Source organism: Phyllobates terribilis, unplaced genomic scaffold, assembly GCF_046119375.1.
Source record: "Phyllobates terribilis strain yellow unplaced genomic scaffold, ASM4611937v1 Scaffold_3__8_contigs__length_932513732, whole genome shotgun sequence".
NCBI classification, from domain to species: Eukaryota; Metazoa; Chordata; class Amphibia; order Anura; family Dendrobatidae; genus Phyllobates; species Phyllobates terribilis.
This window is the reverse complement of record NW_027362763.1, coordinates 190,865,511-190,892,818: the sequence shown is the minus strand read 5'-3', so window position 1 is coordinate 190,892,818 and position 27,308 is coordinate 190,865,511. Positions and strand designations below refer to the sequence as shown.

General features: G+C 41.0%; 1 protein-coding gene across 2 annotated transcripts in view; it reads right to left on the bottom strand.

Moving 5' to 3' along the window:
* The window catches only part of SLC16A14 (solute carrier family 16 member 14), a 131,715-nt gene that overhangs the window by 20,698 nt on the left and 83,709 nt on the right, over positions 1–27,308 (bottom strand). The window contains exons 1-3 of one of the 2 annotated variants that reach the window (XM_073674399.1): positions 25,605–25,723; positions 11,825–11,912; positions 1,184–1,451 (exon numbers count right to left, since the gene is read on the bottom strand). In XM_073674399.1, coding sequence (XP_073530500.1) covers positions 1,184–1,451; positions 11,825–11,827 — 271 coding nt within the window. In that variant the 5' untranslated portion in view covers positions 11,828–11,912; positions 25,605–25,723. Of the gene's footprint in view, positions 1–1,183; positions 1,452–11,824; positions 11,913–25,604; positions 25,724–27,308 lie in introns of those variants that run through there. The other variant, XM_073674400.1, reaches the window with a different exon arrangement.

The following is a 27,308-nucleotide window of genomic DNA, read 5'->3' as shown; positions in this document are numbered from 1 at the left end:
GTAGCAGAGCTGTGTATGTAGCAGAGCTGTGTGTGTATGTAGCAGAGCTATGTCTATGTAGCAAACCTATGTATATAACCTAAGTTTACATGTAGCAGACCTATGTATACATGTAGCAGACCTATGTGTGTATGTACAGCAGAGCTGAGTGTGCATGTACTGCGCATGCAGCAGTTGTGTGTCTATGTGTATGCTGCAGAGAGTGTACATGATGTATGCACTGTAAAGTTATATGTGTATAATATACATGCTGCAGAGAAACACTGACAATAGATCTATAGCCTTCCTATTCTACCTTCTTGCCTGCTATTGACCCCTACTGCCTCACATCTTTACACTATCAGGGAAGTTATAATTAAAAGGAAATGTTTTTCTTATTCTCTGCTGTCTAAACCTGGATTGCGTCTTATAAGGAGCGCGCTGTAGTCTGAAAAATCTAGAACATATTGCAACCAACGCCATTCCTTACATATTTTGCAAATGTTATCACTTTTAATACATTGCAATCTGAAAAAAAACAAAAGAAAAAAAAACGCTTGGTGGTGAGTGCCGTCATCTTCACTTCTACTACTTGGGACTTTTAGGTCATTATTTATTCCTACATCTGAGGCTGGAAACCTAATGTTCATCATACATGACAGAGAAAAGCATTACAGTGAGCCTGAACAATGTCTGTATAATATATAAGCGTAACATTAAAAGGGAATGACTTTCTTACTCCGTAAAGTAAATCTACACTGCCCTTTTTATGTAACGACTCATTAGCCAGCCCTAACTACACTAAACATTGTCCAATCCTGATTAAAAAAAATGACAAACCTCGCGTTATGCATTCTCGTGACTGCTGCAGTCAATCAGAAGCCACTGATTGCATGCAGTGGTCACGTAACACTACAATGTCACCAATTGGGAACAGCAGCGCTGACATCGCTGGAATGGTGAGTAGAGGTTGTATTTAATTTTCTACGGGGCCCGGAATAGGCAACCCCTTTAAGATCTTGCCATGGTTTTGTTTTGTCTATGGCTCGGGTGCAGGCCTTATACTCCTCATGGTAACAGACGACAAAATGGGAAGTCTGTTTCGAAGGTTACCCTATCTTTGATCTGCATCCTGATTCTTACTAACATACATTAGGTAGGTTAGGCTTTGCATCCTCAGGCAGGTGTGCAGTTCCATACATACCTACAATCAGAGTAATGCCCATGGTCAGGGAGCTGACCCACGCTGTCAGACCTCTGCTTTGGTCGAACTCTTCAAGCCATTCCATGTTAAGTATCCCGAGTGCCATCTGGGATCCCATTACCAAAAGGTGGACAAGAAATGAGGACAATACAACCATCCACGCCCATCCCCCATCGATGTTTGGGTCCAATTTTGGCTTGTCTGTTTTGCTTTTCATCTTCACGCCCAGCTTTTTTTCCATTTGTGCTCCTTCACTGCACATCTTGACCTACAACACAGTACATTAAATCAGTAGATCGTTTCATGAACACATACAAGCAGAAAATCAACGGAGAATCTGCAGAAACGGGAAACTAACAAAAATAGTAAAAAAAATAAATATAGTGGGAATACTTGATCACCGATGTTAACATTTATTCTGATATATTACATATTTCATAGAATGAACAAGAGATTTTTATCTGCTCAGTCAGTGGTTTGTTTAGAGGAAGCTGCAATTTTTATGCCTGTTTTTCTTTTTAGGGCATGATTAAAATACCATATGAGATACTGAAAGAACAGGAAACCTATAAAGTCGAATCCTGCTGTCACTGACTTCCTTTGTAAAACTATATGCAGGTGAAACAGGAATTTTACATACACTATATAAAAAGACACAAATGCATGTTTTTCTCACTATCTGACATGAAATCAGAATAAACCTTTCCCATTTTAGGTCAATTAGGATTACCATAAATTTTAATATTTGCCAAAAGCCAGAATAATGAGAGAGAATGTTTTAAGGCATTTTTATTACTTACTGCAAAGTCAAAAGTTTACATAAAGTACAGACCAAAAGTTTGGACACACCTGCTCATTAAAGATTTTTCTGTATTTTCATGACTATGAAAATTGTATATTCACACTGAAGGCATCAAAACTATGAATTAACACATGTGGAATTATATACTTAACAAAAAAGTGTGAAACAACTGAAAATATGTCTTATATTCAAGGTTCTTCAAAGTAGCCACCGTTTGCTTTGATGACTGCTTTGCACACTCTTGGCATTCTCTTGATGAGCTTCAAGAGGAAGTCAATGGAAATGGTTTTCACTTCACAGGTGTGCCCTGTCAGGTTTAATAAGTGGGATTTCTTGCCTTATAAATGGGGTTGGCACCATCAGTTGTGTTGTGCAGAAGTCTGGTGGATACACAGCTAATAGTCCTACTGAATAGACTGTCAGAATTTGTATTATGGCAAGAAAAAAGCAGCTAAGTAAAGAAAAACGAGTGGCCATCATTACTTTAAGAAACGAAGGTCAGTCAGTCCGAAAAATTGGGAAAACTTTAAAAGTGTCCCCAAGTGCAGTTGCAAAAACCATCAAGCACTACAAATAAACTCGCTCACATGAGGATCGCCCCAGGAAAGGAAGACCAAGAGTCATCTCTGCTTCTGAGGATAAGTTTATCCGAGTCACCAGCCTCAGAAATCGCAGGTTAACAGCAGTTCAGATTAGCGACCAGGTCAATGCCACACAGAGTTCTAGTAGCAGTCACATCTCTACAACAACTGTTAAGAGGAGACTTTGTGCAGCAGGCCTTCATGGTAAAATAGCTGCTAGGAAACCACTGCTAAGGACAGGAAACAAGCAGAAGAGACTTGGTTAGGCTAAAGAACACAAGGAATGGACATTAGACCAGTGGAAATCTGTGCTTTGGTCTGATGAGTCCAAATTTGAGATCTTTGGTTCCAACCACCGTGTCTTTGTGCGACGCAGAACAGGTGAACGGATGGACTCTACATGCCTGGTTCCCACTGCATGGAGGAGGAGGTGTGATGGTGTGGGGGTGCTTTGCTGGTGACACTGTTGGGGATTTATTCAAAATTGAAGGCATACTGAACCAGCATGGCTACCACAGCATCTTGCAGCGGCATGCTATTCCATCCGGTTTAAGTTTAGTTGGACTATCATTTATTTTTCAACAGGACAATGACCCCAAACACATCTCCAGGCTGTGCAAGGGCTATTTGACCAAGCATGAGAGTGATGGAGTGCTACACCAGATGACCTGGCCTCCACAGTCACCAGACCTGAACCCAATCGAGATGGTTTGGGGTGAGCTGGACCGCAGAGTGAAGGCAAAAAGGCCAACAAGTGCTAAGCATCTCTGGGAACTCCTTCAAGATTGTTGGAAGACCATTTCCGGTGACTACCTCTTGAAGCTCTTCAAGAGAATGCCAAGAGTGTGCAAAGCAGTCATCAAAGCAAAAGGTGGCTACTTTGAAGAACTTAGAATATAAGACATATTTTCAGTTGTTTCACACTTTTTTGTTAAGTATATAATTCCACATGTGTTAATTCATAGTTTTGATGCCTTCAGTGTGAATGTACAACTTTCAAAGTCATGAAAATACAGAAGAATCTTTAAATGAGAAGGTGTGTCCAAACTTTTGGTCTGTACTGTACATTTCATTAGTATTTGGTACCATTGCCCTTAAACTGAATGACTTGGGTCAAACGTTTGGGATATCCTTTCACAAGCTTCTCACAATAGTTGGTTGGCATTTGAGCCCATTCCTCCTGACAAAACTGGTGTAACTGATCCAGGTTAGTAGGTCGGCTTGCTCGCACCTGCCTTTTCAGCTTTGCCCATAAATTTTCAATAGGATTCAGATCAGGGCATTGTGATGGCCACTCCAAAACATTGGCTTTGTTATCCTTAAGCCACTTTGCTACCATTTTCGCAGTATGCTTCGGGTCATTGTCCATTTGGAAGACCCATTTCAGCCCGAGCTTTAACTTCTTGGCTGATGTCTTGAGATATTGATTCAGTATTGCCACATAATCTTCTTTTCTCATGATTCCATCTATTTTGTGAAGTGCACCAGTCCTTCCTGCAGCAAAAGAACCCCACAACATGATGCTGCCACCCCCTTGTTTCACAGTTGGGATGGTGTTCTTAGGCTTCCAAGCTTCTCCCTTTTTCCTACAAACATAACGATGGTCATTATGCCCAAAAAGTAAAATTTTAGTTTCATCAGACCACAGGACATGTCTCCAAAATTAAGGTCTTTGTTCCAGTGTGCATTTGTAAACATTAATTTGGCTTTTTTATGTTTCTTTTGGAGTAATAGCTTCTTCCTTGCAGAGTGGCCTTTCAGCCCATGTTGATACAGTACTCGTTTCACTGTGGATATTGACACAATCTTACCAGCTTCCGCCATCATCTTCACAATGTCTTTTGCTTTTGTCCTTGGGTTGATATGCACATGTCGGACCAAAGCACGTTCACCTCTGGGACACAAAAGCCGTCTCCTTCCTGGTATGATGGCTGGACATTCCCATCTTGTTTGTACTTGCGTATAATTGTTTGTACAGATGAACGAGGCACCTTCAGGTATCTTGAAATTGTACCCAAAGATGAGCCAGACTTGTGCAATTCCACAATTCTCTTCTGATATCTTGGCTGATTTCTTTAGACTTTCCCATCATGCTACACAAAGAAGCAGTGTGCTTCAGGTGTGCATTAAAATACATCCACAGGTGTGTCTCTAATTAACCCAGATGTTGCCAAAAAGCTTTTCAGAAGCTGCCAAACACATTACATCATCATATGGGCAGTCCAGAATTGTTTAAAGGCATAGTAATCTTAGTGTATGTAAACTTTTGACTTTGCAGTAAGCAGGGCTGTGTAGTCGGTAAGCCAAACCTCCGACTCCCTCATACATGGCTCATGTTTAAGTGATAAATTTACTGTAGCACAGAATAATCTCAGCTAAAAGTCTAGACCCTTAGATCAGGAATAGGACAGACATTTGTAGGACTTTTCATAACTTTCCCAAATTCTTATGAAAAAATATTCCCCACAAACTGAACTGAACTACTGTACCCAATTTATTATATATTTTAGGAGTCGAAGTTAGTCCATTTTATACCGACTCCACTAAAATGGGCTCCAACTCCACGACAACACAGCCCTGGAAGTAAGTAATAAAAATGCCTTAAAACATTCTCTCTCTCTCATTATTCTGGCATTTTGCAAATATTAAAAATTATGGTAATCCTAATTGACCCAAAACGGGAAAGGTTTATTTTGATTAAATGCCAGATATTGAGAAAAACATGTATCTTTTTATGTAGTGTATGTAAACTTCAGGTTTCAACTGTACATTTGGATATGTTTTATTGACACACTGCCTACTCCATTTTTGGTTATGTCAACAAACAGTATCCAATGGAAGAAAAAACCATAGCGGATGGGTATTTAACTGCGCTGCCGAATACACCATATAATTAAAAGGAGATCCAGGAGTCAATGTGTTGAAAATTGCGGTTTTATTAGTCAATGCGTTTCAAAGTTCACAGACTTCTTCGCCAGGGTAATGCCACCTTTTCATATGAAATGATTTCTTCTGTGGCTGTGGATGTAAATTGTGAGCACCGATGCTTAAATACCCCATTAGGGAGATGATTTAGTAACAAATTATTATAACATTAATTTTTTCTCTGAATTTTTAACCTACTAGGTGCCAGAAAGTTTCTAATCATAGGGGCTCTTCAGGATTTCTGGGGCGTGCTTTCCCCATAACAGGATTATCAAAAGAAGAATATGCCAGTGGTCTAGTAGTGTTTTACATTTTATTAGAAATACTAAAAGTTGTGATGAAATTGGATTCAAATGGTTTGGGGTCAGCCGGTAGTTTACTACTATTCAGAAGTAAGTCTTGGCTCAAATTAAGGGAATTATTGAAAGCTTGTCTAATTAATTTGTTAAGATATTTTTGTCCTTTGAATCTATTTCGCACAATATCTGCCTAGGTTTTAAAATCATTATCAAGCATACATGTTTTTTTCTAATTCTCTCGAATTGGTTGTGTGGAATATTCAATAATGATTTTGAATAATGATCACTTGTAAAGTGTATATAGCCAACTTTCCTGAAATACGTTTTTGTGCACATGTCACCATCCAAATGAAAAATGGTGAGATCTAAAAAATTGATCTCAATCTTACACCAAATGGGGGATATGGATAGCCTCCAATTATTAGAGTTTATATATTCAAGGAAAAAAGTACTGTGATTGAATTGTCCCATTTGAAGAAGAGCTCATCAATAAATTGTTTATACAGTACAATGCTGTTGGCAAAGGGACCATTGTATAGTATATATGCATATCCTGTGGTAGATCGGCTCTCTTGGCTGCACATGGAGGTAGATTCAGGAACACTGTCTCTTTAAATATTTTGTTGGTTTATTAAAAAATGACATAAACCAACATAAAGTTCATCAAATCAAACATAGCCCTTCTGGCATAATGACAAAACAAAAATATGGTACAGTATAGTGTATACTTCTGTGGGAATCCAGCCGCTCACGGTTTAGCACAACACACGGTTCAGGTTATACAAACACAAGCTCCTCTCTCTGGAGCTAGCCTCTCCAGAGACATTGAACAACATATTATTCAACAGGCTGGCTTTTTATATCCCAGATGACACCCCGGGTGGAGATATGCTGAATAGCCATCCAACTGCTCTACAGCTGTTCACATAAAACCTAGCCCATTAAAAATGACCTATTAACGCCTCTCAGCGCTTAGTGTGCTGGAGCAAACTTCTAGGTTTCAAATCACTAAAGCTAATAGCCTGAGTGAAACATATCTCCCCTCCAGTACTTTGCCAGTGAGTTTGTCACAATACTCAGACACCCCCATAGAGAGATTAGCATATGTAGGTGCTACTTTTGAGCCCATCGCAGTACCTTGTACCTGATGATAACATTTATTCTGGAACGTGAAGAAATGATTCTTTAATATAAAGGATAGACGGGCTAAAATTAATTCTTTCTGATTATATGGAAGACTCCCGTCTTGAGAAACATATTTTCTAAACAAGTTAGGACAATTTCATGGGAGATATTTAAATATAAAGAAGAAACATCCAGTGTGACAAAGATATATGAATCATGCCATTAAATACTTTTAAGTAACTCAATTAACGGTGTGGAGTATCTCAAGTGGCTGGATAGGTTTAAAACATGCGCTTACATGATTTCATCTATATAAGTTGTTAAATTGATTGTAATAGATACAATACCTGAGATAATGGGACGTCCTGGAGGATTATTTATGTTCTTATGGATTTTGGGTCAATGATAAACAAAGGGAATTTTCGGGTTTGCAATATTAAGGAATCTTTCTTGGTTATTCAAAATATTCAAAGACACAGCTTTATTGATTAATAATAGATAATATGGTAAAATGTAAGGAGAAGGATCAGAGGAAATATTGAGATAGTAGTTACTATCGGAAAAAATTCTTAGAGCCTCATTAGGCTATGTTCACACATTGAAAAAACCTGGGAGTCTGAACTGAAACGTAAATTGATGTGCATGCAAAATGTAAATGCATGTTCACATGAGGCCACAAGACACAGAAAAACCAAAGACAAGCAAAATACCCAAATAACTGGAAGTAAATTCCAGTTATTTGGGTATTTTGCTTGTCTTTGGTTTTTCTCTGTCTAGTGGCCTCATGTGAACATGCATTTACATTTTGCATGCACATCAATTTACGTTTCAGTTCAGACTCCCAGGTTTTTTCTTTGTAGTTTAGTGTGCTTCAGTGTATATAAGGGTGTGGCCGCCCTTTGTCTGAGCAAAAAAAGGTTCATTCTGCCTCTCAGGTCTATGCTTCTACTAGGGGTTCAGTCTCTCTGCTCTTATCCATATGTATGTCACTTGACAAATGGTAAGGTTTTAATATTAGAATTAGGACTGTCCCATAAGGGTTGCCGTGACGTGGCAGGATGGCTTTTACATTATTTTGATCAAAATTATGTTAACTAAATACCCTTTATTATTTATCATTATTTTTGCACTGTGCGATTTATCCATTTACTTCCAGTTATTTGGTATTTTGCTTGTCTTTGGTTTTTCTATGTTCACACATTGCGTTTTTTTTAAGCTTTTATTTATGCAAATTTTCAGCTGCGTTTTACAGTACCAGCAAAGTCTATGGGATTCCAGAAATCGCTTACACACACCTTGGTTTTTGTTTGATCAGTATTTTGTGCTCTGCATGTTTTTTTTTGCAGAAGAGAGCATGTCATTTCTTTCAGCGTTTTTCACCCATTGAAAGTAATGGGTAGTGAAAAAACGCTGACAAAAACACCTAGTGTGAACATAGTTATCAGGTTTTGCTGCATTTTTAGGGGAAAAAAGGCAAGCACAAAAGTATGTGAAACTCATTTGTTTTTGTGATTTTACCATCTTGCCTTTGTCACTGAGATGGCAACTTGAATTAGAACAGTTTAATTATATTAGTGATGTGTACACAGTAAACATTGGCCGAGCTAGGTGTGAGATTGAACAATACCTGTGGCCCAGGGAGGTATGAAATTGAACAATGCCCTGAGCAACTGAATGGCAGACCACAGTGTGTCCTACAACCTCAATGCACTGCCAGTGTCTTAGGTAAACTATTTCTGAACAATTCACCTCCCCCCACTGTTATATTTGTAATTCTGGTTAATATGGTTTCACATATGTCTTACATTGGTGACCTGTGTTCATGCTTATGTGGTAGAAGTAAAGCTGAACTTTGGGATCCTGAAAAACGCACCAAAACCTGTGTTTTTGATGCAGCTTCTTTCCTGACAAGAGTTCAGGTTTTGCAGCAGAAAAAAACGCTGAAAAAACGCAATGTGTAAACATAGCCTTGCAGTAATCACTATAGTTTTGTATTACAATGCCGCCACCTTTATCAGCTGATCTAATATCTATTTCATTGTTATTTTGAATGGGATTGACCTCTTTTTCTTTCCTACTCTATTAGGAATCCTCGTGCGGGGTGTCATGATTTTTTAAAATTTATTTGGTACCATATCACTGAATGTATTAATATGGTGCCCTTACCTCTCAATAGGATAGAATTTAGATTTTACTTTCACAACCAAGTGTAGATTTGAATCAGGTAATAATGTTATCAGAGGGTCACTGGGTTTATCTCTGTGAAGCACAAAATGCCTTTTTGATGTAATTTTTCTGATAAAGGTCTGAAAGTCAAGGAAGAAGTCAAAGTATCGTGTTTCAAAAGTGGAACAAAAGGAGAGACCTCTGGATAAAAACCAGGCTTCGATTTCTGTGAGAACATAATCAGATAAATGAAAAATATTTTTTGTCTGTTTATGTTGGTGTGGGGGGATTTGTGATCTTTCCTTTTTTGCTTGAGGCCCCCTCTGTAGGACTTTTTTCTTCTCCCTGGTTTTGAGGAAAATAATTGTGACACAAATCCCTTCTTTGGGGAAAAAAGGAACTGAGGCATTATTCCCTGTGGTAGTGTTGTCAAAAATGACAGTATTTGAGTCGTAGGAGTTTCATTTTTGTGCGGAACCCAGCATATACAAGTTTTTTTGATGTATACGTAAAAAAATCTAGTAGATTGATGGTATTAAGGTTTGGGGAGCTAATATTAGGTGATGCCGTGTTTTCATATAATGTGTCGTATCGGTGTCATTGAAACTCGTAGTAGGGCCAGGTGGTTTTGTGATTGATAAGGACATCCTCCTTTCATTGTTTATTTTTTAGATTTGATTTTTAATTTCATCAAGGTGTTTGCGGGCGTCAAGAAAAGAACTGAATTTTGATGTGGAAGAGAATATACCGTTTGGTGTATATAAAGTCTACAACACTGGGATTGACAGAAGAATTATCAGTGAGTGTAGAGGATTGGGCTGACAGGGTGTTATTAGTGGCAATGGAATTATTATGGGGGGTTGCAGTGGGACTGTCCATATCCTTTCTGGCTGGTGGGTTACCAGAGACCAATGGCGTAGGGTCAATATTAAAGAGGTGATCCACTACAATCTTTATGCATATCGGTTTACTTTAAACCATTTAAATAAGTATTGTTTCAAATACATTGTTTTTTCATATTTGACTGTGAGCGGTGCTATCTCTCCTTACTCAGTGCCGATTACGTGACCCCGGCTGCAGCCGCCGCTGATGTCACGTCAACTTTCGGACTCTGGAAGTTGAGGTTACATCACCGAGGCATGACCCATTCTCACATAGACTGCGGCCACTCCCAGGTTAACTGGGCCGTGGGCGGTGTTTCATCAAATGGCTTTGCCCTGATGAAGAAGACTGTGAACTTTTAAATACGTTGACTAATAAAACTGCAGTTTTCAACACATCAACTCTTTGATCTCTTTTTACATCATATGGTGTCTTTGGCAGCGCAAGCGGGTGGGGGTGGCGTGGTGGGCGCTGGCACCGCACCGCTCACAGGTCCCATGGCGCACAGGGGTGCCCGCCGGCGAGTGGGCCCCTCCGCCTGCTCAGGGCCCCAACACTTGCCCAGGTTTTTTTTTAACTTGATGACTCCTTTATTAAAGATTCCAGAGGCTGAAAACATGTCCAGATTATATCCATTTGATAATATGGGGGCCAGAATTCTGTATGGAGCGTTATATGTGGTTAGTAATACTGTATGGAGCATTATATGGTGCCCATAATACTGTATGGAGGACTATACTGTCCGGTCTGCACTGTGCGCTGTGAGGATTTGCCGGTTTCTGAGCTATTGTAGAATTTACTATAGATATCGCTCATGTAATGTATATTTCTCTGTGGTATCTGTGCATCATGAATCGTGGTATGTGTTAAAGGGGCCCACTGAGACTCTTTTGCCCAGGGCCCACAAAAACCTGGAGGCGGCCCTGATGTAACCTATAAGGAATTCTGAGATTCTGAGTTAAAAGAGTAGATAAGAGTCCTTGTTCAGCATCCTCATCTCTTGGCCAGAGAGGTTAGTGGCTACAAAAAAGTTTCCGCAAATTTTCCCCACACGTTACAGCAGGTTACTGGGAAATCCAGAAGGGGACGCTTTGTGATCAGCATATTGTCTAGAGGCACTTCTAATAATCAGGGATTGTGCACAGTGAAGGACCCCCGTTTAAGCTGCTCAAATTTTGAAAGATATATTGTGATATATATTGTGGTAGATCACGCACTCAGCAGCACACAGATGTACACTCAGGTACGCTGTCTCTTTAAAACTTTTGTTGGTTTATTATAGTGTGGCATAAACAAACAGTTAGTCCATGAAAATAAACACAGCCCGGTGGGCAAAACACGAAAACAAAGCAGAAGTGGAAACACAAAGAACACGGTCTTTGTAGTAGCAGGGGTCTGCCTGCTGAGAGTTCAGCAACTTCACATGGTTCAGAAATAGACAAATACAAGCTCCCTTCTGGAGCTAGCTTTCCCAGACATTGAGCTCTGAATGCCTCAGCTGGCTGAGTATTTAAACTCCACTAGACCACACCCTGAGGCGGAGATATGGTGAATGGCCTCCCAGCCTTCACAATGGCCATTCACAAAAAAACACTCCCTTTTACTATAGACTTAACCTCTCTCAACAAATAACATGCTGGAGGAAACTTAATGGCTTTAGTTCACTGAGGATAACAGCGTCAGGGAAACATATCTCCCCTCCAGCACTTTAACAGTGACTTTGTCACAATATACTGTATATATATATATGTATTTATTTATTTTTTAGGGGCTTAGTGAATATCTAATTGAAACAACAAAGCCGAATTTGCCGTATAATCACTCGTATCTCTGATCTGTAAAAATGATAAAGATGGCTTACCATTTGTCTCTGTGCCACTCATGTGACTAGCAGGTTCACAGGTTAAAACACCCCAGTCACTTTAGGGATCATTGTACAAACTTGGAATCTGAAGGAAATGTAAAGGAATCAATAAGATTTGTAGTAAATTCACAGATAGAATGAAGAAATGCAAGCAATGCAGGTGTAATGACTAAAGTCCGGGAATATTGGATAAAAGTTGGACTGTACATAAAGTATAACTAAACTTCTGATAATTTGTCCTTTTCCTGAGAGCCCAACAGATTGCTTAACCCACAAGAAAGCAAACCATTCCCTGGCACTTTGATTGATAGCCAACTCTGCTAGAGCTAACTGCACACATATGCTGCAGAGCAGGCTGTCAAAGTATCAGAGAGTGATAATTACCTGCTGACTGCATAGTGAGCAGTGACTGTAACACCTCCCCGATGACTGGAAGCTCCTCCGTTAGGCCTGACATTACTTACACTTTAAAGAGGGCCTATCACAAGGTCAAAATATTTTGCTTTTATTTTTTTCTGCACTGCTCCTGAGTATGAAGTTTCTTTCTTTCTTTTTTTTCTTCTTTTTGATCCACCACATGGTTTGAGAGATTTGGGCCTTTTAATTTTAAAGCTAACCATTTAGGTGTTTAGAAGGGGGCGTAGCTCCCAGGATTCTCTGGGGTGCGTCTTGAGGCGGCTCCGCTTTATTACATTTGAGGAATGTCCCCTTAGTAAAGACCGTAAAAATTTGCAGTAAATGCCCATATCTCTGGATCCATATAGTGCGATTCATTAAAAAACAAGGAACGGTATACTTAGGGGCGCAGAGGGAATAAAATAAGAGCAAACACTGGAGAGATCTGACCTGCTGACAGGTCTTTCAGCTAATTATCTGTATACTGGGGTGACGTCTGTTCTGATTTCCTTGCTACTAAAAATATAAGTAGCTCAGGAAATAGTTGTTTTCCCAAGACTCGTTACTGGCAGAAGGAGCATATCAGCCCAACCTATAACAGGTTTGGATTGGTTTAGTTTGGTGCAAATATATAGCTAAGAAATTTCACACAATTCATCATCATCAACAGCTCACTGTCCCTACTGCCTCTCCAGACCAGACGTTTTATGGAAAATAGTGTGTAAACTAGTTGTATGTGCTCACAAGATTAGTAATTTAAAGGGGTATTCCCATCTCCAATATCCTATCCCAATATGCAGTAGGTTTAATAATAATATTAGCAAATACAGTACCTCCAATTAGAAATGTAGTATAGTTCTTTTGATTCGCAATGTCACTAACCTTATGTACAGGGCATTGCAGTAGCTTAGATATCCATGGTTATAACCACTCATACAGTGACAGGTGGGTGTTAGTGGTCGTAACTATGGATATCTAAGCTACTGCAATGCCCTGCACATGGGGTAAGCAACATAGCAATTCAGAGGAATTATATTACATTTTTAATTGGAGGTATTTATTAATATTATTATTATTACACCTACTACATATTAGGATAGGATCTTGGAGATGGGAATACCCCTTTAAGTATCTATACTTATTTATACATTCGTATATTTATTAATACTGTCGCACATTTAAACAGAATTAGTCTAGATGCAACAAATTGATCACAAACTTGATGATATATTTGGTGAATCCTTAAGATTTTTTTTACCTAATTTTATAAGAATAGAAAACATTACTGAGAAAATGAGTACTGACATAGACACAATTTAAAAAAGGACTACAAAAGTGCACCAAAAACCTACAGTATCGTGTGAAGAGTATTGTGGCAGTACCATAAGAAGAAGGGACAAAGAGTCATGCCGCTCCACCAATCAAGCTACGCTCTATGGACATAAGTATTGGGATACATTACACCTACAGGAGAGTTTATATGTTACCCCATTCTACATTTGTTGGCAGTAACATAAATCACTATTCATTCATCATTCTATAATGTAAGGTGCTTACGGCCATTTGACTACAACTCCCAGGAGAACAAAGCACTTGCACGTAAACTGCTTGAGCCAATGTCTTATGACGTGTATCACAGGACTCAAGAGGACAGTGTATTGGCCAAAAAGTATTATATTTTGTTATCGTTTTGAAAGGAATTGTGTAAAATATAAGTCTCTATGGTCTACTTATTGTTTATGATTGAGACTAGTCATAATTGGATAAAATGCATTCTGGGGAAAAGAAATAAGCCTAATTTTAGAAAAAAATATGTGAACTAGTTATTTATGACACATTTGCACATTACAACTTTGTACAACTGCCAAGTTATATGGAGCGGTAATAGGCTACACCCAAAAGTGTATGAGCCCCCACTGAGACAAATTATTTACAGTACAGTCCCATGTGGGGCACCACATGGCAGCACGCGGTGTCCCTATGGCTCCCCAGTACAAAGCCAAGTTTGGCAACATAGGTTGAAGCCACAATTCATGGTTTGGTAATATTCCTGGGCCATGGGTTACATTTCTAAAAATGTTTGAATTGGAGATGAAGACCATGAGGCTTCCACATTATTCAGCGTTTTGTCTTGTTTGAAGATTCAATACTTTGGTCCCGGGTGGCAGGATCACAAGTCAGCGGTCAGGTGTCAGTCCTCCCCAACTTAGCCGTCATCCTCCTCAGTCCCAGTTCACTGGGGAGCAAATGACATGGGATCTCTTTGTTCACACAGCATAAATATGTGTCCCATTCTTTTTGAAACAACCCCAACCCACCACGGTGTTTCTTAAAAAAAACACCTATATAATATAGAAAGGAAATCTGTCTGCTTCTGTTAAAGACAGCAGAGATACATTTCAGAAAACAGCTATACTAAGAAACCCCGATCCGCACGACTGTTATTGACCCAACCTACGCAAATTGACATTGGATGTAAGACTGACCACCACCTCTCTCCTTTCCTTTTGTCTCTATCTTCTCCTTTTTTAGGTTTGTTATATTGTTTTTCTCTAGCTGTAAATAGAAAAGGTCATGAAGCACATTGTCAAAGATATTTGGTGACTTTCTCTTGTTGGTACATGCTCATACTTCTGTACATCTATATTACATCAATCTTTGTGGGGCTGCGTCCGTGCCTATGAATATGTACTGTCTCCTTCCTGGTTGGTTTAAAGAAGCACTTCCATAAGTTTTTACCCTCTTAATATACTGCAATCACCATATTATATAGCGCTGTGTATTTACAATTGCTCATTTATCTTTTCTACCCAGTTAATTCTCTTTTCTCTGCTCTATGTAGAAACAGGAAGTCTCTTGTCTCTTGTGTCCTGACCCAGCTGCTTCCTCCTCCCCTGCCAGGAACTTTTGCAGTGACTGATGACTCATACATGGAAAATTGACCTCCTGTTTCTACATAGAGCTTAGAAGGAATCAGCTAGTCAGTTTTTAATCATGTGATGTCATAGACCTAATGGAAAAGAGAATAATTTACTGGATAGAAAGGTAAAATGAGCAAATATAAGTACACAGTGCTATATAATATGATGATTGCCTGGTATGAAATGTGCAAAATCGCTTTATTAGGTTATAATGTAAAAAACTGGACAGGACAGTTTACAGGGTGAGTACAAAAACCAGATATATATAACTATATATTTTCTAGTAAAACCTAGAAAAAATGGGAGAACAAGACAGACTACCTGGTATGAAATGCGCAAAATCGCTTTATTAGGTTATAATGTAAAAAATTGGACAGGACAGTTTACAGGGTGAGTACAAAAACCATATATATATATAGCAGTTAAAGATCTAAAAGCTGGTCAGTGACACAAATGAGTTTGCATTCAGCTAGTTTCAAGTAAATATAGCAACATGTGTACATAGCCTGTCATGAGCATATGTGCTCATGATCTCTCATAGAAGCACAGTGCCAGAGTGGCCTACAGTAAGACATCAATGTATAAATAGTTTAAATACAAAATACATAGTAATACAGCAGTCTAATACATATTAAAGCGGCAGAAACGCACCAGACAGATCATGAGACAGGCTAAAAGTAAGTAAATAACAAAACATGCTGAGAGCAGTGTAATGACCAGTATGCTTACCAGGGGTGAGGGGGCGGTAGTACACGGAAATGCGCCCAACGCGCGTTTCGTGGCGCTACTGGCCGCTTTCTCAAGGGCAGGAGTGGTGCAGTGTAGAAAAGGGAGCCCATATTTACAGTACAGACCAAAAGTTTGGACACACCTTCTCATTTAAAGATTTTTTTGTATTTTTATGACTTTGAAAATTGTACATTCACACCGAAGGCATCAAAACTATGAATTAACACATGTGGAATTATATACTTAACAAAAATGTGTGAAACAACTGAAAATATGTCTTATATTCTAGGTTCTTCAAAGTAGCCACCTTTTGCTTTGATGACTGCTTTGCACATTCTTGGCATTCTCTTGATGAGCTTCTAGAGGTAGTCACCAGAAATGGTCTTCCAACAATCTTGAAGGAGCTCCCAGAGATGCTTAGCACTTGTTGGCCCTTTTTCCTTCACTCTGCGGTCCAGCTCACCCCAAACCATCTCGATTGGGTTCAGGTCTGGTGACTGTGGAGGCCAGGTCATCTGGCGTAGCACCCCATCACTCTCCTTCTTGGTCAAATAGCCCTTACACAGCCTGGAAGCGTGTTTGGGGTCATTGTCCTGTTGAAAAATAAATGATGGTCTAACTAAACCCAAACTGGATGGAATAGCATGCCGCTGCAAGATGCTGTGGTAGCTATGCTGGTTCAGTATGCCTTCAATTTTGAATAAATCCCCAACAGTGTCACCAGCAAAGCACCCCCACACCATCACACCTTCTCCTCCATGCTTCACGGTGGGAACAAGGCATGTAGAGTCCATCTGTTCACCTTTTCTGCGTCGCACAAAGACACGGTGGTTGGAACCTAAGATCTCAAATTTGGACTCATCAGACCAAAGCACAGATTTCCACTGGTGTAATGTCCATTCCTTGTGTTCTTTAGCCCAAACAAGTCTCTTCTGCTTGTTGCCTGTCCTTAGCAGTGGTTTCCTAGCAGCTATTTTACCATGAAGGCCAGCTGCACAAAGTCTCCTCTTAACAGTTGTTGAAGAGATGTGTCTGCTGCTAGAACTCTGTGTGGCATTGACCTGGTCTCTAATCTGAGCTGCTGTTAACCTGCGATTTCTGAGGCTGGTGACTCGGATAAACTTATCCTCAGAAGCAGAGGTGACTCTTGGTCTTCCATTCCTGGGGCGGTCCTCATGTGAGCCAGTTTCTTTGTAGCGCTTCACACCTGTGAAGTGAAAACCATTTCCGGTGACTACCTCTTGAAGCTTATCAAGAGAATGCCAAGAGTGTGCAAAGCAGTCATCAAAGCAAAAGGTGGCTACTTTGAAGAACCTAGAATATAAGACATATTTTCAGTTGTTTCACACTTTTTTGTTAACTATATAATTCCACATGTGTTAATTCATAGTTATGATGCCTTCAGTGTGAATGTACAATTTTCAGTCATGAAATTACAGAAAAATCTTTTAATGAGGTGTGTCCAAACTTTTGGTCTGTACTGTATATGTTCCTATAGTATTGAGTCCATTAGAGAATAAGGAAGCGCAACCTCCGCAAACCGGAAGTGCGTCACTGGAATCACGTGACAGGTGTTACATGATCGAAAGGGACGTGTGTGAGAAGGCGCATGCGCGCCGCCTCGGTCCAGTCCCAGGCGCGCCCCCGGACCGTCAAGCCACCTGCGCGCGCTGGTAGAGCGCGCCAGGTAAGCCTGGAGACAGCCTGGAGCGTGACAGAGACGGCCAAGACGGGACCCATGCACACCACACATCCCTCCACACTAAGGCCAGAAACATATGGCTGCGCAGATTAAAGACAGTTATATTCAGGCATCGTGCATAGATGCCTCACACACGTCCCTTGCGATCATGTGACACCTGTCACGTGATTCCGGTGACGCACTTCCGGTTTGCAGAGGTTGCGCTTCCAGATTCTCTAATGGACTCAATACTATAGGCACATATAAATATGGGCTCCCTTTTCTACACTGCACCATTCCTGCCCTTGAGCGGCCAGTGGCGCCGCGAAACGCGCGTCGGGTGCATTTCCGTGTACTACCGCCCCCTCACCCCTGGTAAGCATACTGGTCATTACACTGCTCTCAGCATGTTTTGTTATTTACTTACTTTTAGCCTGTCTCATGATCTCTCTGGTGCGTTTGTGCCGCTTTAATATATATTAGACAGCTGTATTACTATGTATTTTGTATTTAAACTATTTATACATTGATGTCTTACTGTAGGCCACTCTGGCACTGTGCTTCTATGAGAGATCATGAGCACATATGCTCATGACAGGCTATGTACACATGTCGCTATATTTACTTGAAACTAGTTGAATGCAAACTCATTTGTGTCACTGACCAGCTTTTAGATCTTTAACTGCTATATATATATGGTTTTTGTACTCACCCTGTGAACTGTCCTGTCCAATTTTTTACATTATAACCTAATAAAGCGATTTTGCACATTTCATAACAGGTAGTCTGTCTTGTTCTCCCATTTTTTTCTAGGTTTTACTGACAGTTAATGGTTTGTACGGGGGTATGTACTGCCCAAGGTTGGTCAGTGCTCTACCCCGTAGTATATCATGTTTCTTTTGGCCATGCATAGTTGTCTAATAATTGTTTCTGTGTTATCCACAGTTGAGGCCTGTACTAATATGGACTTTAGAGCACATGACGGCACGTGGCTCTCCTTACTCGATGATGTTTTTAAGGACAGTCAAGAGGTTGGAACCAGGGTGGAAAGGGATGTACAGGATGCCATCCATAAATTCAAAGACCTCCTTAGGAGGCGTACCAGGATCTGGTGGAATCATGCTTTTTTGGATAAATATATACAAAAGGGATTAATCCCGAGAGGTCTTCGGGTCCAAATTTTTCCTTCATTCGCCATTTCTGATGAGAATTTTAAAAATAAATGGGAGGAGTTAGCAAATACCTGCTCACTAGGTTTCATGACTTTGTTAAAAGAAATGAATGGTTCTTCTTTTAAAGAAATTGAAATAGAGATAGAGGTGCTCCAGATCACACTCCGAAATGGGCTTCCCGGTGAAGCTTTGAAAAAGCTCAACGATGAGATGGATGTGGAATTACAAAAATGGGCCATGGAAATTCAAACCACTAAATCAAAAAAATTTCAAAGGAATATACGTGACAAACAAAACCAACTGGTCTACAGGTGGAGAAATCAATTCCAAAGGTCCCGCTCTAGACACCATAATATGTCTTACTCCAGGTCTAGATCGACATCAGCCCATTCTAACGCATCGCAGGAAAATTCCCATTGTCTACTACCATACAGGGGGCACCCCCACTTCCTTCTACGAACAAGATACAAACGAGACAAACCACAAAAACGAGAGCTCCACCTATTAATGAGTTGGGGCCGACATCTCAGGGAGGGCTTCAGGTAATTAACTTATCTTCCCACATTCTAACCCCGGCACAACTAGAGGTCCTGGGGAGAGGGCTAACATTTTCACCAACATGCGGATTTAATTTTTTCACAGCGCTAAAAGACCTCCACTTCTTCTCTCGGAAGCTCATCCTCAAGAAGCTACATTATAAAGACCAAGGTACTTTGGATGATACAGCTGGTGCTGAGAGCGAGGCCTTGCAGTGCTTGGAGGACCTTTTGGCGGAACAAGCCAAACCGCATTCAGGTGGGTTCCCTCAATCAATTATGCCCAGATCCACGAGGTTCCCCCCCTTGTCTCTCAGCCCTGCTGTGGACATTTTCACAAAGTTAGTCTTGGAAGATTTGAGAAATCTGTCATGTAGACGACAACGTGACAATTTAACACACCGACAACGTATGGCAATATCACAGTTGCAGTCACTTAAAGATGTGGTGTTCAAGGCGGCAGACAAGGGGGGCACCATCGTGGTCTGGCTGTGTGATAAATATGAACGTGAGGCTTTTCGCCAATTGAGGGACCACCAAACATACATGAAACTGTCCTCCTGCCCCTTGGCCTCGTTCTCTGCCGAACTCAGCGACATCCTTACACGGGCCTTTGAGGAGGGCACCATCACGAAGAAGGTGCTGGATGGGCTGTTGGTAGGCTTCCCCAGGACCCCTACGTTTTATTTATTGCCGAAAGTCCACAAGAACTCCGTCGACCCTCCTGGATGCCCGATTGTGTCGGGGATGGGCAGCCTATGTGAGCCCATCTGCAAATTTATTGATTTTTACCTTAAACCTCTGGTTGAAACATTACCATCTTTCGTAAAAGACACAACCGGGGTCTGGTGGACGAGGGAACTCTTTTGGTTACGGCCGACATAGAGAGTCTGTATACCAGCATAAACCACACTGATGGTTTAAGAGCGGTCCGCCTCTTCTTGGGTGCCTCCAACTTGGACGCCCCTTTGCGTGAACTTATTTTGGAGCTGCTGGAGTTTGCCCTTACCCACAATTTTTTTGTGTTCAAAGATCGTTTTTATCTACAGAAGCGCGGCACTGCCATGGGGGCGGCCTGTGCCCCCTCCTATGCCAACCTCTTCCTGGGACAGTGGGAGAGGGAAATTTTTGGTGACGGGGGGCGCCAGACGCCCACCGTGTGCTGTGCTGGATACGCTATATAGATGATATTTTATTTCTGTGGCAGGGCTCAAGCCAGCAGCTCGGGACTTTTATGGGCGGACTCGGCGTAAATCCGTACAACATTAAATTGACTTACAGTTATGACTACAAAAAGGTGGACTTCCTTGACATCTCGTTGCGTGTAGACCCTGCTGGGTGCATACAGACAGACGTGTTTAGGAAGTCCACTGCAGTAAACTCGTTGATTCACGCCGGATCTGCACATAGCCCCGCCACCATTATGGCCGTCCCGGTTGGACAGTTTCTAAGGATGAGGCGGATTTGCTCTTCATACTCTGACTTTGAACGCCAGGCCCGGGATCTGGGGCAGAGGTTTGGTTATAGTCATAGATGTATCAAATATGGACATGAGAGAGCCAGGAAAACTCCACGTAATGAATTACTACATCCCTCAAGAAGGACGAAAGACGTGGATGATAAAATCAGATTTATCTCGGCGTATAACCACGAGTGGTCGGGCATGCGCCAGATCCTGACTAAACATTGGGATGAACTGATGACAGAGCCCTCCCTGAGACCGTACTTGGGGGATCGCCCCTTGATGACCCCCAGGAGATCCAAGAATCTCAAGGATCCCCTGGTTAGGAGCCATTATATTCCCAAAAGACAGTGTCCCTTTGGCTCCAGGGGTCCTGTATCGGGATGCTTTAAATGTGGCCACTGTCTGGCTTGCTTCAATGTCCTTCGCTGTACTTCATTCACGTCTGCGGACGGGCAGAGGACATTCGACATAAGGCACCATATATCTTGCAGCACTTCAAATGTGATTTACTATGCTACATGCAGCTGCTCTTTAATATATGTGGGCCTGACGTCGAGGGAACTTCGTGTCCAAGTCCGCGAACATGTGAGGGACATTGGGGCAGCCAAAGTGGCACCCGAACCGGACCTCCTTAAGACCATCCCACATCACTTTAGGGAGAAACACAACTGCGATCCTCGTTCCCTCCTGGTCCGTGGGATAGATGTTGTGAGCTTCGGGATACGGGGCGGTAACATTAAGAGGAGCCTCGCACAGCGCGAGGCTCAATGGATTGTGCGTTGGAACACAGTTGTACCTTTTTGCTTGAATGAAACCTTGAGTTTTTCCTCTTATTTATAATTGTGTTTGGCATTTTTTTTATTTATTTCTGTAAATTTGGCTTGGCGGTTTTCGGGTTTTGTTTTTAATTTTTTCTCATTTATTTTTTGTTTTCATGTTTGTTTTTATTATATTTTGTGGTGTAGTGTTGTTATTATATATTAATTTATTTTCTTGTCCCTTTTTTCTCTCCTTTTTTTCTGATTTTCTATTCTAGTTTATGTCTGAATTTTGCATCCATACTATGGCTCATCATCTCAAATCTACAGGCCTACTATATGTGCCCTTCTGTTCGTGTAATTCACAGTTATTGATATTTTTTGATGTCTATGCACGATGCCTGAATATAACTGTCTTTAATCTGCGCAGCCATATGTTTCTGGCCTTAGTGTGGAGGGATGTGTGGTGCGCATGCGTCCCGTCTTGGCCGTCTCTGTCGCGCTCCGGGCTGTCTGCAGGCTTACCTGGCGCGCTCTCCCAGAGCGCGCGGGTGGCTTGACGGTCCAGGGGCGCGCCTGGGACTGGACCGAGGCGGCGCGCATGCGCCGTCTCACACACGTCCCTTGCGATCATGTGACACCTGTCACGTGATTCCGGTGATGCACTTCCGGTTTGCAGAGGTTGCGCTTCCGGATTCTCTAATGGACTCAATACTATAGGCACATATAAATATGGGCTCCCTTTTCTACACTGCATCACTCCTGCCCTTGAGAAAGCGTCCAGTAGCGCCGCGAAACGCGCATCGGGCGCATTTCCGTGTACTACCGCCCCCTCACCCCTGGTAAGCATACTGGTCATTACACTGCTCTCAGCATGTTTTGTTATTTACTTACTTTTAGCCTGTCTCATGATCTCTCTGGTGCGTTTGTGCCGCTTTAATATGTATTAGACAGCTGTATTACTATGTATTTTGTATTTAAACTATTTATACATTGATGTCTTACTGTAGGCCACTCTGGCACTGTGCTTCTATGAGAGATCATGAGCACATATGCTCATGACAGGCTATGTACACATGTTGCTATATTTACTTGAAACTAGCTGAATGCAAACTCATTTGTGTCACTGACCAGCTTTTAGATCTTTAACTGTTATATATATCTGGTTTTTGTACTCACCCTGTAAACTGTCCTGTCCTATTTTTTACATTATAACCTAATAAAGTGATTTTGCACATTTCATACCAGGTAGCCTGTCTTGTTCTCCCATTTTTTTCTAGGTTTTACTGATAGTTAATGGTTTGTACGGGGGTATGTGCTGCCCAAGGTTGGTCAGTGCTCCACCCCGTAGTATATCATGTTTCTTTTGGCCATGCATAGTTGTCTAATAATTGTTAGAACCCTCCTGTTAGTTCCTTTTCTATTTTGTTGGTCACATGATTTTCTGCCTATATAATCCAGCTCCGCCCTTCTGGCCTTGCTGGACTTCAGTGTTACATTTACTCTTAAGCTAGCCAGGTGCCTTGTACCTAACTCTGTAGTTTGCTTGGTCTTTTGACCATTATTACTTTTTGTTTGTTTGTCTTTGCTCTGCTACAATTTCTGCTAGGAGGTGTCCAACTATATCCCAGTCCTTAGTTCTTGTAGGGACCCCTCCCTTATATCTATAGGTCTGCGTTCAGACTAGCTGAGGACTTAGGCGGGTCTGTTCACAAGGAACAGGTCCCCCGCTGCATCGTAGGGAATCAGCTTAGTCCTATTGTAGGGACAGTTTTCCTATCTTTCCTTAGTGCTTGTAGCAGTTCATAACAATAATATGATGATTGCAATATACAGTATTAAGAGGATACAAATTTTGATGGGTGGAGGAGTGCTTCTCTAAAGGGTTCATATCTGGTCTGTTCATCATCTTACTATACATTCACACGGTATAATGAATCAGACCCCAATTCATTAAACACTTTTTGCTAGAAATCTGGCATAAAACTGCTTGAAATGTTGCAAAATTTTGGGCGTTTTTACACCACCTGTAGCTAGCTCCCCCAACTTTTTAAAAAGTGGCTGAGCGTAAACGTCAAATTTATCATAATGTACGTCATGTCTGGCGCTGGCAGCTGAAACATGCACCAAATTTATTAAGAAGTGCAGTCCGTACACTGTTGTGAGCATGTTCATCCACGCACTCAGAGCTTCTTCCCTGATGTTTAAGTGATTGATAGTGGTCTCAGGACCAGGACCTCTTCTGATCTACAGGGCTATTTAGGGAACCTGTCACCTGGGAAAACGCCAGGTATAGGGTTAATCTGCAGGTAAATAGCGTTACAACGCTGCCCCACCAGCTTACTGAAGGTGCAACTATAGGGAGAAAATGAACACATTTCCCCAAGGGAGCTCCAGCTTTCAGTCACGGGGGTGAATAAAGAGCGGCTACTACAGTCACTGCTCACAGAACTGCTCACTATACTTCAAGCATCTGACACTTTGCCGACTGTGCAAAGCGAGCTGTCAAGTGCTGGGATGTGCTTACAGCTGTGTATGGTGCTGTGAGAGATGACTGTAACTGCTCCATACATGGCCCTGTATGACTGAAAGCCAGCAGCTCCCAGGAGGAAATAAGTTTGCTTTCTCCAGGTAGCCGTATTTTAAGTAAGGAGGCCAGGCATTATTGTAACCCTATTTACCTGTAGATTATATCTACAGGTAAATGGCGATTTCCAAGGTGACAGGTTCCCTTTAAAGGGGCTTTCAAACAAAAAAAAGGTCATTTTAATCAACACATCTTGGAATAATAAGCTTCACAATTGGATGTGTTTAAATAAAATGTTCCTGTTCTGAGATAATCATATAAATGTGCCCCTGCTGTGTACTGTGTAATGGCTGTGTCTGACCGTACAGGAACATGGTCTGATCATACCACATCTCCTGGGCAGGGGGGAAGATAAAGAGTGTACAGACATTACAGCATGGGATCACAGCTGATTCTTTTTGTGAGGTAAAACATTGTTTAAAAACAAGCAGCAAATGTTTTACTTCACAGAAAAAATTATTTGTGATCCCATGATGTAATGTCTGTATACTCTTTTGCTTCCTCCCCTGTCCAGGAGATGTGGTATGATCAGATCATGTCCCTGTATGGTCAGACACAGCCATTACACAATACACAGCAGGGGCACATTTATATGATTATCTCAGCACAGGAACATTTTATTTAAACATGTCCAATTGTGGAAATTATTATTATTCCAAGATCTATTGATTAAAATGTACTTTGTGGGAAAAACCCATTAATAAATTTTGTGCATCTTACCTCAGCGCCACATTCATCAACAATGGCATGCAAAATGCCGGTCATAATGTTCTGTACTAAGACACTGCTTCTCTAAAATAAATGATCTGGAAAATCTGGAGCAGAAACCCGTCCCATAAAATATGTAATACACAAATCTACATACAACAGTACATATGTAGCTAGGATGTGTGAGATTATACCGAGACACAAAGGGCACAGATTAAAGGTCAAAAAGGGATGCAATATGTCACACATAATAGCCTGATCATCTTTCTGCTAATCCCAGACATCGATGCAACACGCAGACGGGCACGCTCCACTGTATAAGCATACATATCAGACAATTTTCAGTCTCCTTCACAGGTAAACAGAGTATAACCAAAAAATGCAAAATAAAAAAAAACTATCAAAACAATGGTGAAGGTTACAAAACTGGATGCTGATAAAGGTGATAGTGATACATTAGATATAATAAACATTATTGCCATATTAAATGTGGCATATTCCATAAACATTAAATAAAAAAAAAAACAATTCCATAAAAGCAATATTTAACTGTAGATATAAGAAAAAAATGCAAAATGAAAAACACTGAAAAGGAAAACATAATTTTGTAAAATGGGTGAAGCTAAAATTTGTGCAAAATAGTTGATTAATATGATTGCCAATGATCAAAGGGACTGAAAAGTCTTATTTGGATGTACATTACATTGATGCACAAATATACACCAAAAATATCTCCTGCCTAGCTCTGATTGATCCATGTCCTTCTCAATGGATGCGATGTATTGCAGACGATAGACCATATGTATATAGTAAAGGCTTCTTACCTGATGCCAATATAGCAACTGATCCAATGACTGGAGTGATCACCTTACACCTAATGGTTTTATAAGTGCACAGCAGTGTGTAGGAGATGCCGTATCCTCCCAGAATTGGGGTGGGCACGGACTGTGGATCATAGTGTTACAGAATGCACAAGTGTGAGGATGAATGCCGGGGTGTAAGGATGAGCACTAACAGCACAACGTCATCAGCAGGATGCAAAGTCCATGCTCAGCTATGCAATGTAGGTATTTTAATGGTTAAACCCGATGCAAAGTGTTGAAACTTTAAAATATGACCAGCACTCAACACATGGAAGAGACAGGAGGTACTGTATGTATAATGATTTTCTAGGTTTTTATTGTCCTGACATCTATCTGGTGATAAGGAATTCTCTGAGACCTTGTACCAATGGCAAACAGGACAATCTGCATCCACTGCAAAAGTGGTGTTATTATGGTTATTTAATATCATAAAAAGCATTGAATTCAATCGAATCAATATGCCATCAAAGGAGTTCATAACATGCTCCAATGGCTTATTACAGCAGAACTGAATCTCTAGGGTTCGGTCATGATGCAAATTTTCTGCTTCGGATTTAGCAGAGGATAAACAGTTAACTCTGCATCTGTTTTGTGTGGATTTTGATGCAGATTTGCCACAGGAATCATCCTATGCATCATAGAGGGTAAAGTTATTGAAGCAAATCTGTAGTATAAATTAGTATGCTGAGGATTTACTGTACGTGCACACAGGTGATATCCGCAAAGAAAACCGCTGTGGATTTACTGTATGTACACAGGTGATATCCGCAAAGAAAACCACTGTGGATTTACTGTATGTACGCAGGTGATATCCGCAAAGAAAACCGCTGTGGATTTACTGTACAATCATGGCCAAAAGTATTGAGAATGAGACAAATAGTAATTTTTCCAAAGTTTACTGCTTCATTTTTTGTAATGACAATTTGCATATACTCCTGAATGTCAAAGAGTGATCAGCTTAACAGCAATTACTGTGCTTGCAAAGTCAATATTTGCCCAGAAAATGAACTTTAACCCCCAAAACACATTTCAACATCATTGCAGTCCTGCCTTAAAAGGAGCAGCTAACATCGTTTTAGTGATTGATCCATTAACACAGGTGTGGGTGTTGATGAGGACAGGGCTGGCGATCAATCAGTCATGATTAAGTAAGAATGACATCACTGGACACTTTAAAAGGAGGCTGGTTCTTGGTATCATTGTTTCTCTTCAGTTAACCATGGTTATCTCTAAAGAAACCCGTGCAGCCATCATTGCACTGCACAAAAATGGCCTAACAGGGAAGAGTATCGTAGCTACAAAGATTGCACCTCAGTCAACAATCTATCGCATCATCAAGAACTTCAAGGAGAGAGCTTCCATTGTTGTCAAAAAGGCTCCAGGGCGCCCAAGAAAGACCAGCAAGCGGCAGGACCGTATCTTAAAACTGTTTCAGCTGCGGGATCGGACTACCAGCAGTGCCGAGCTTGCTCAGGAATGGCAGCAGGCTGGTGTGAGTGCTTCTGCACGCACTGTGAGGCGGAGACTCTTTGAGCAAGGGCTGGTTTCAAGGAGGACAGCAAAGAAGCCACTTCTCTCCAGAAAAAACATCAGGGACCGACTGATATTCTGCAAAAGGTACAGGGAGTGGACTGCTGAGGACTGGGGCAAAGTCATTTTCTCTGA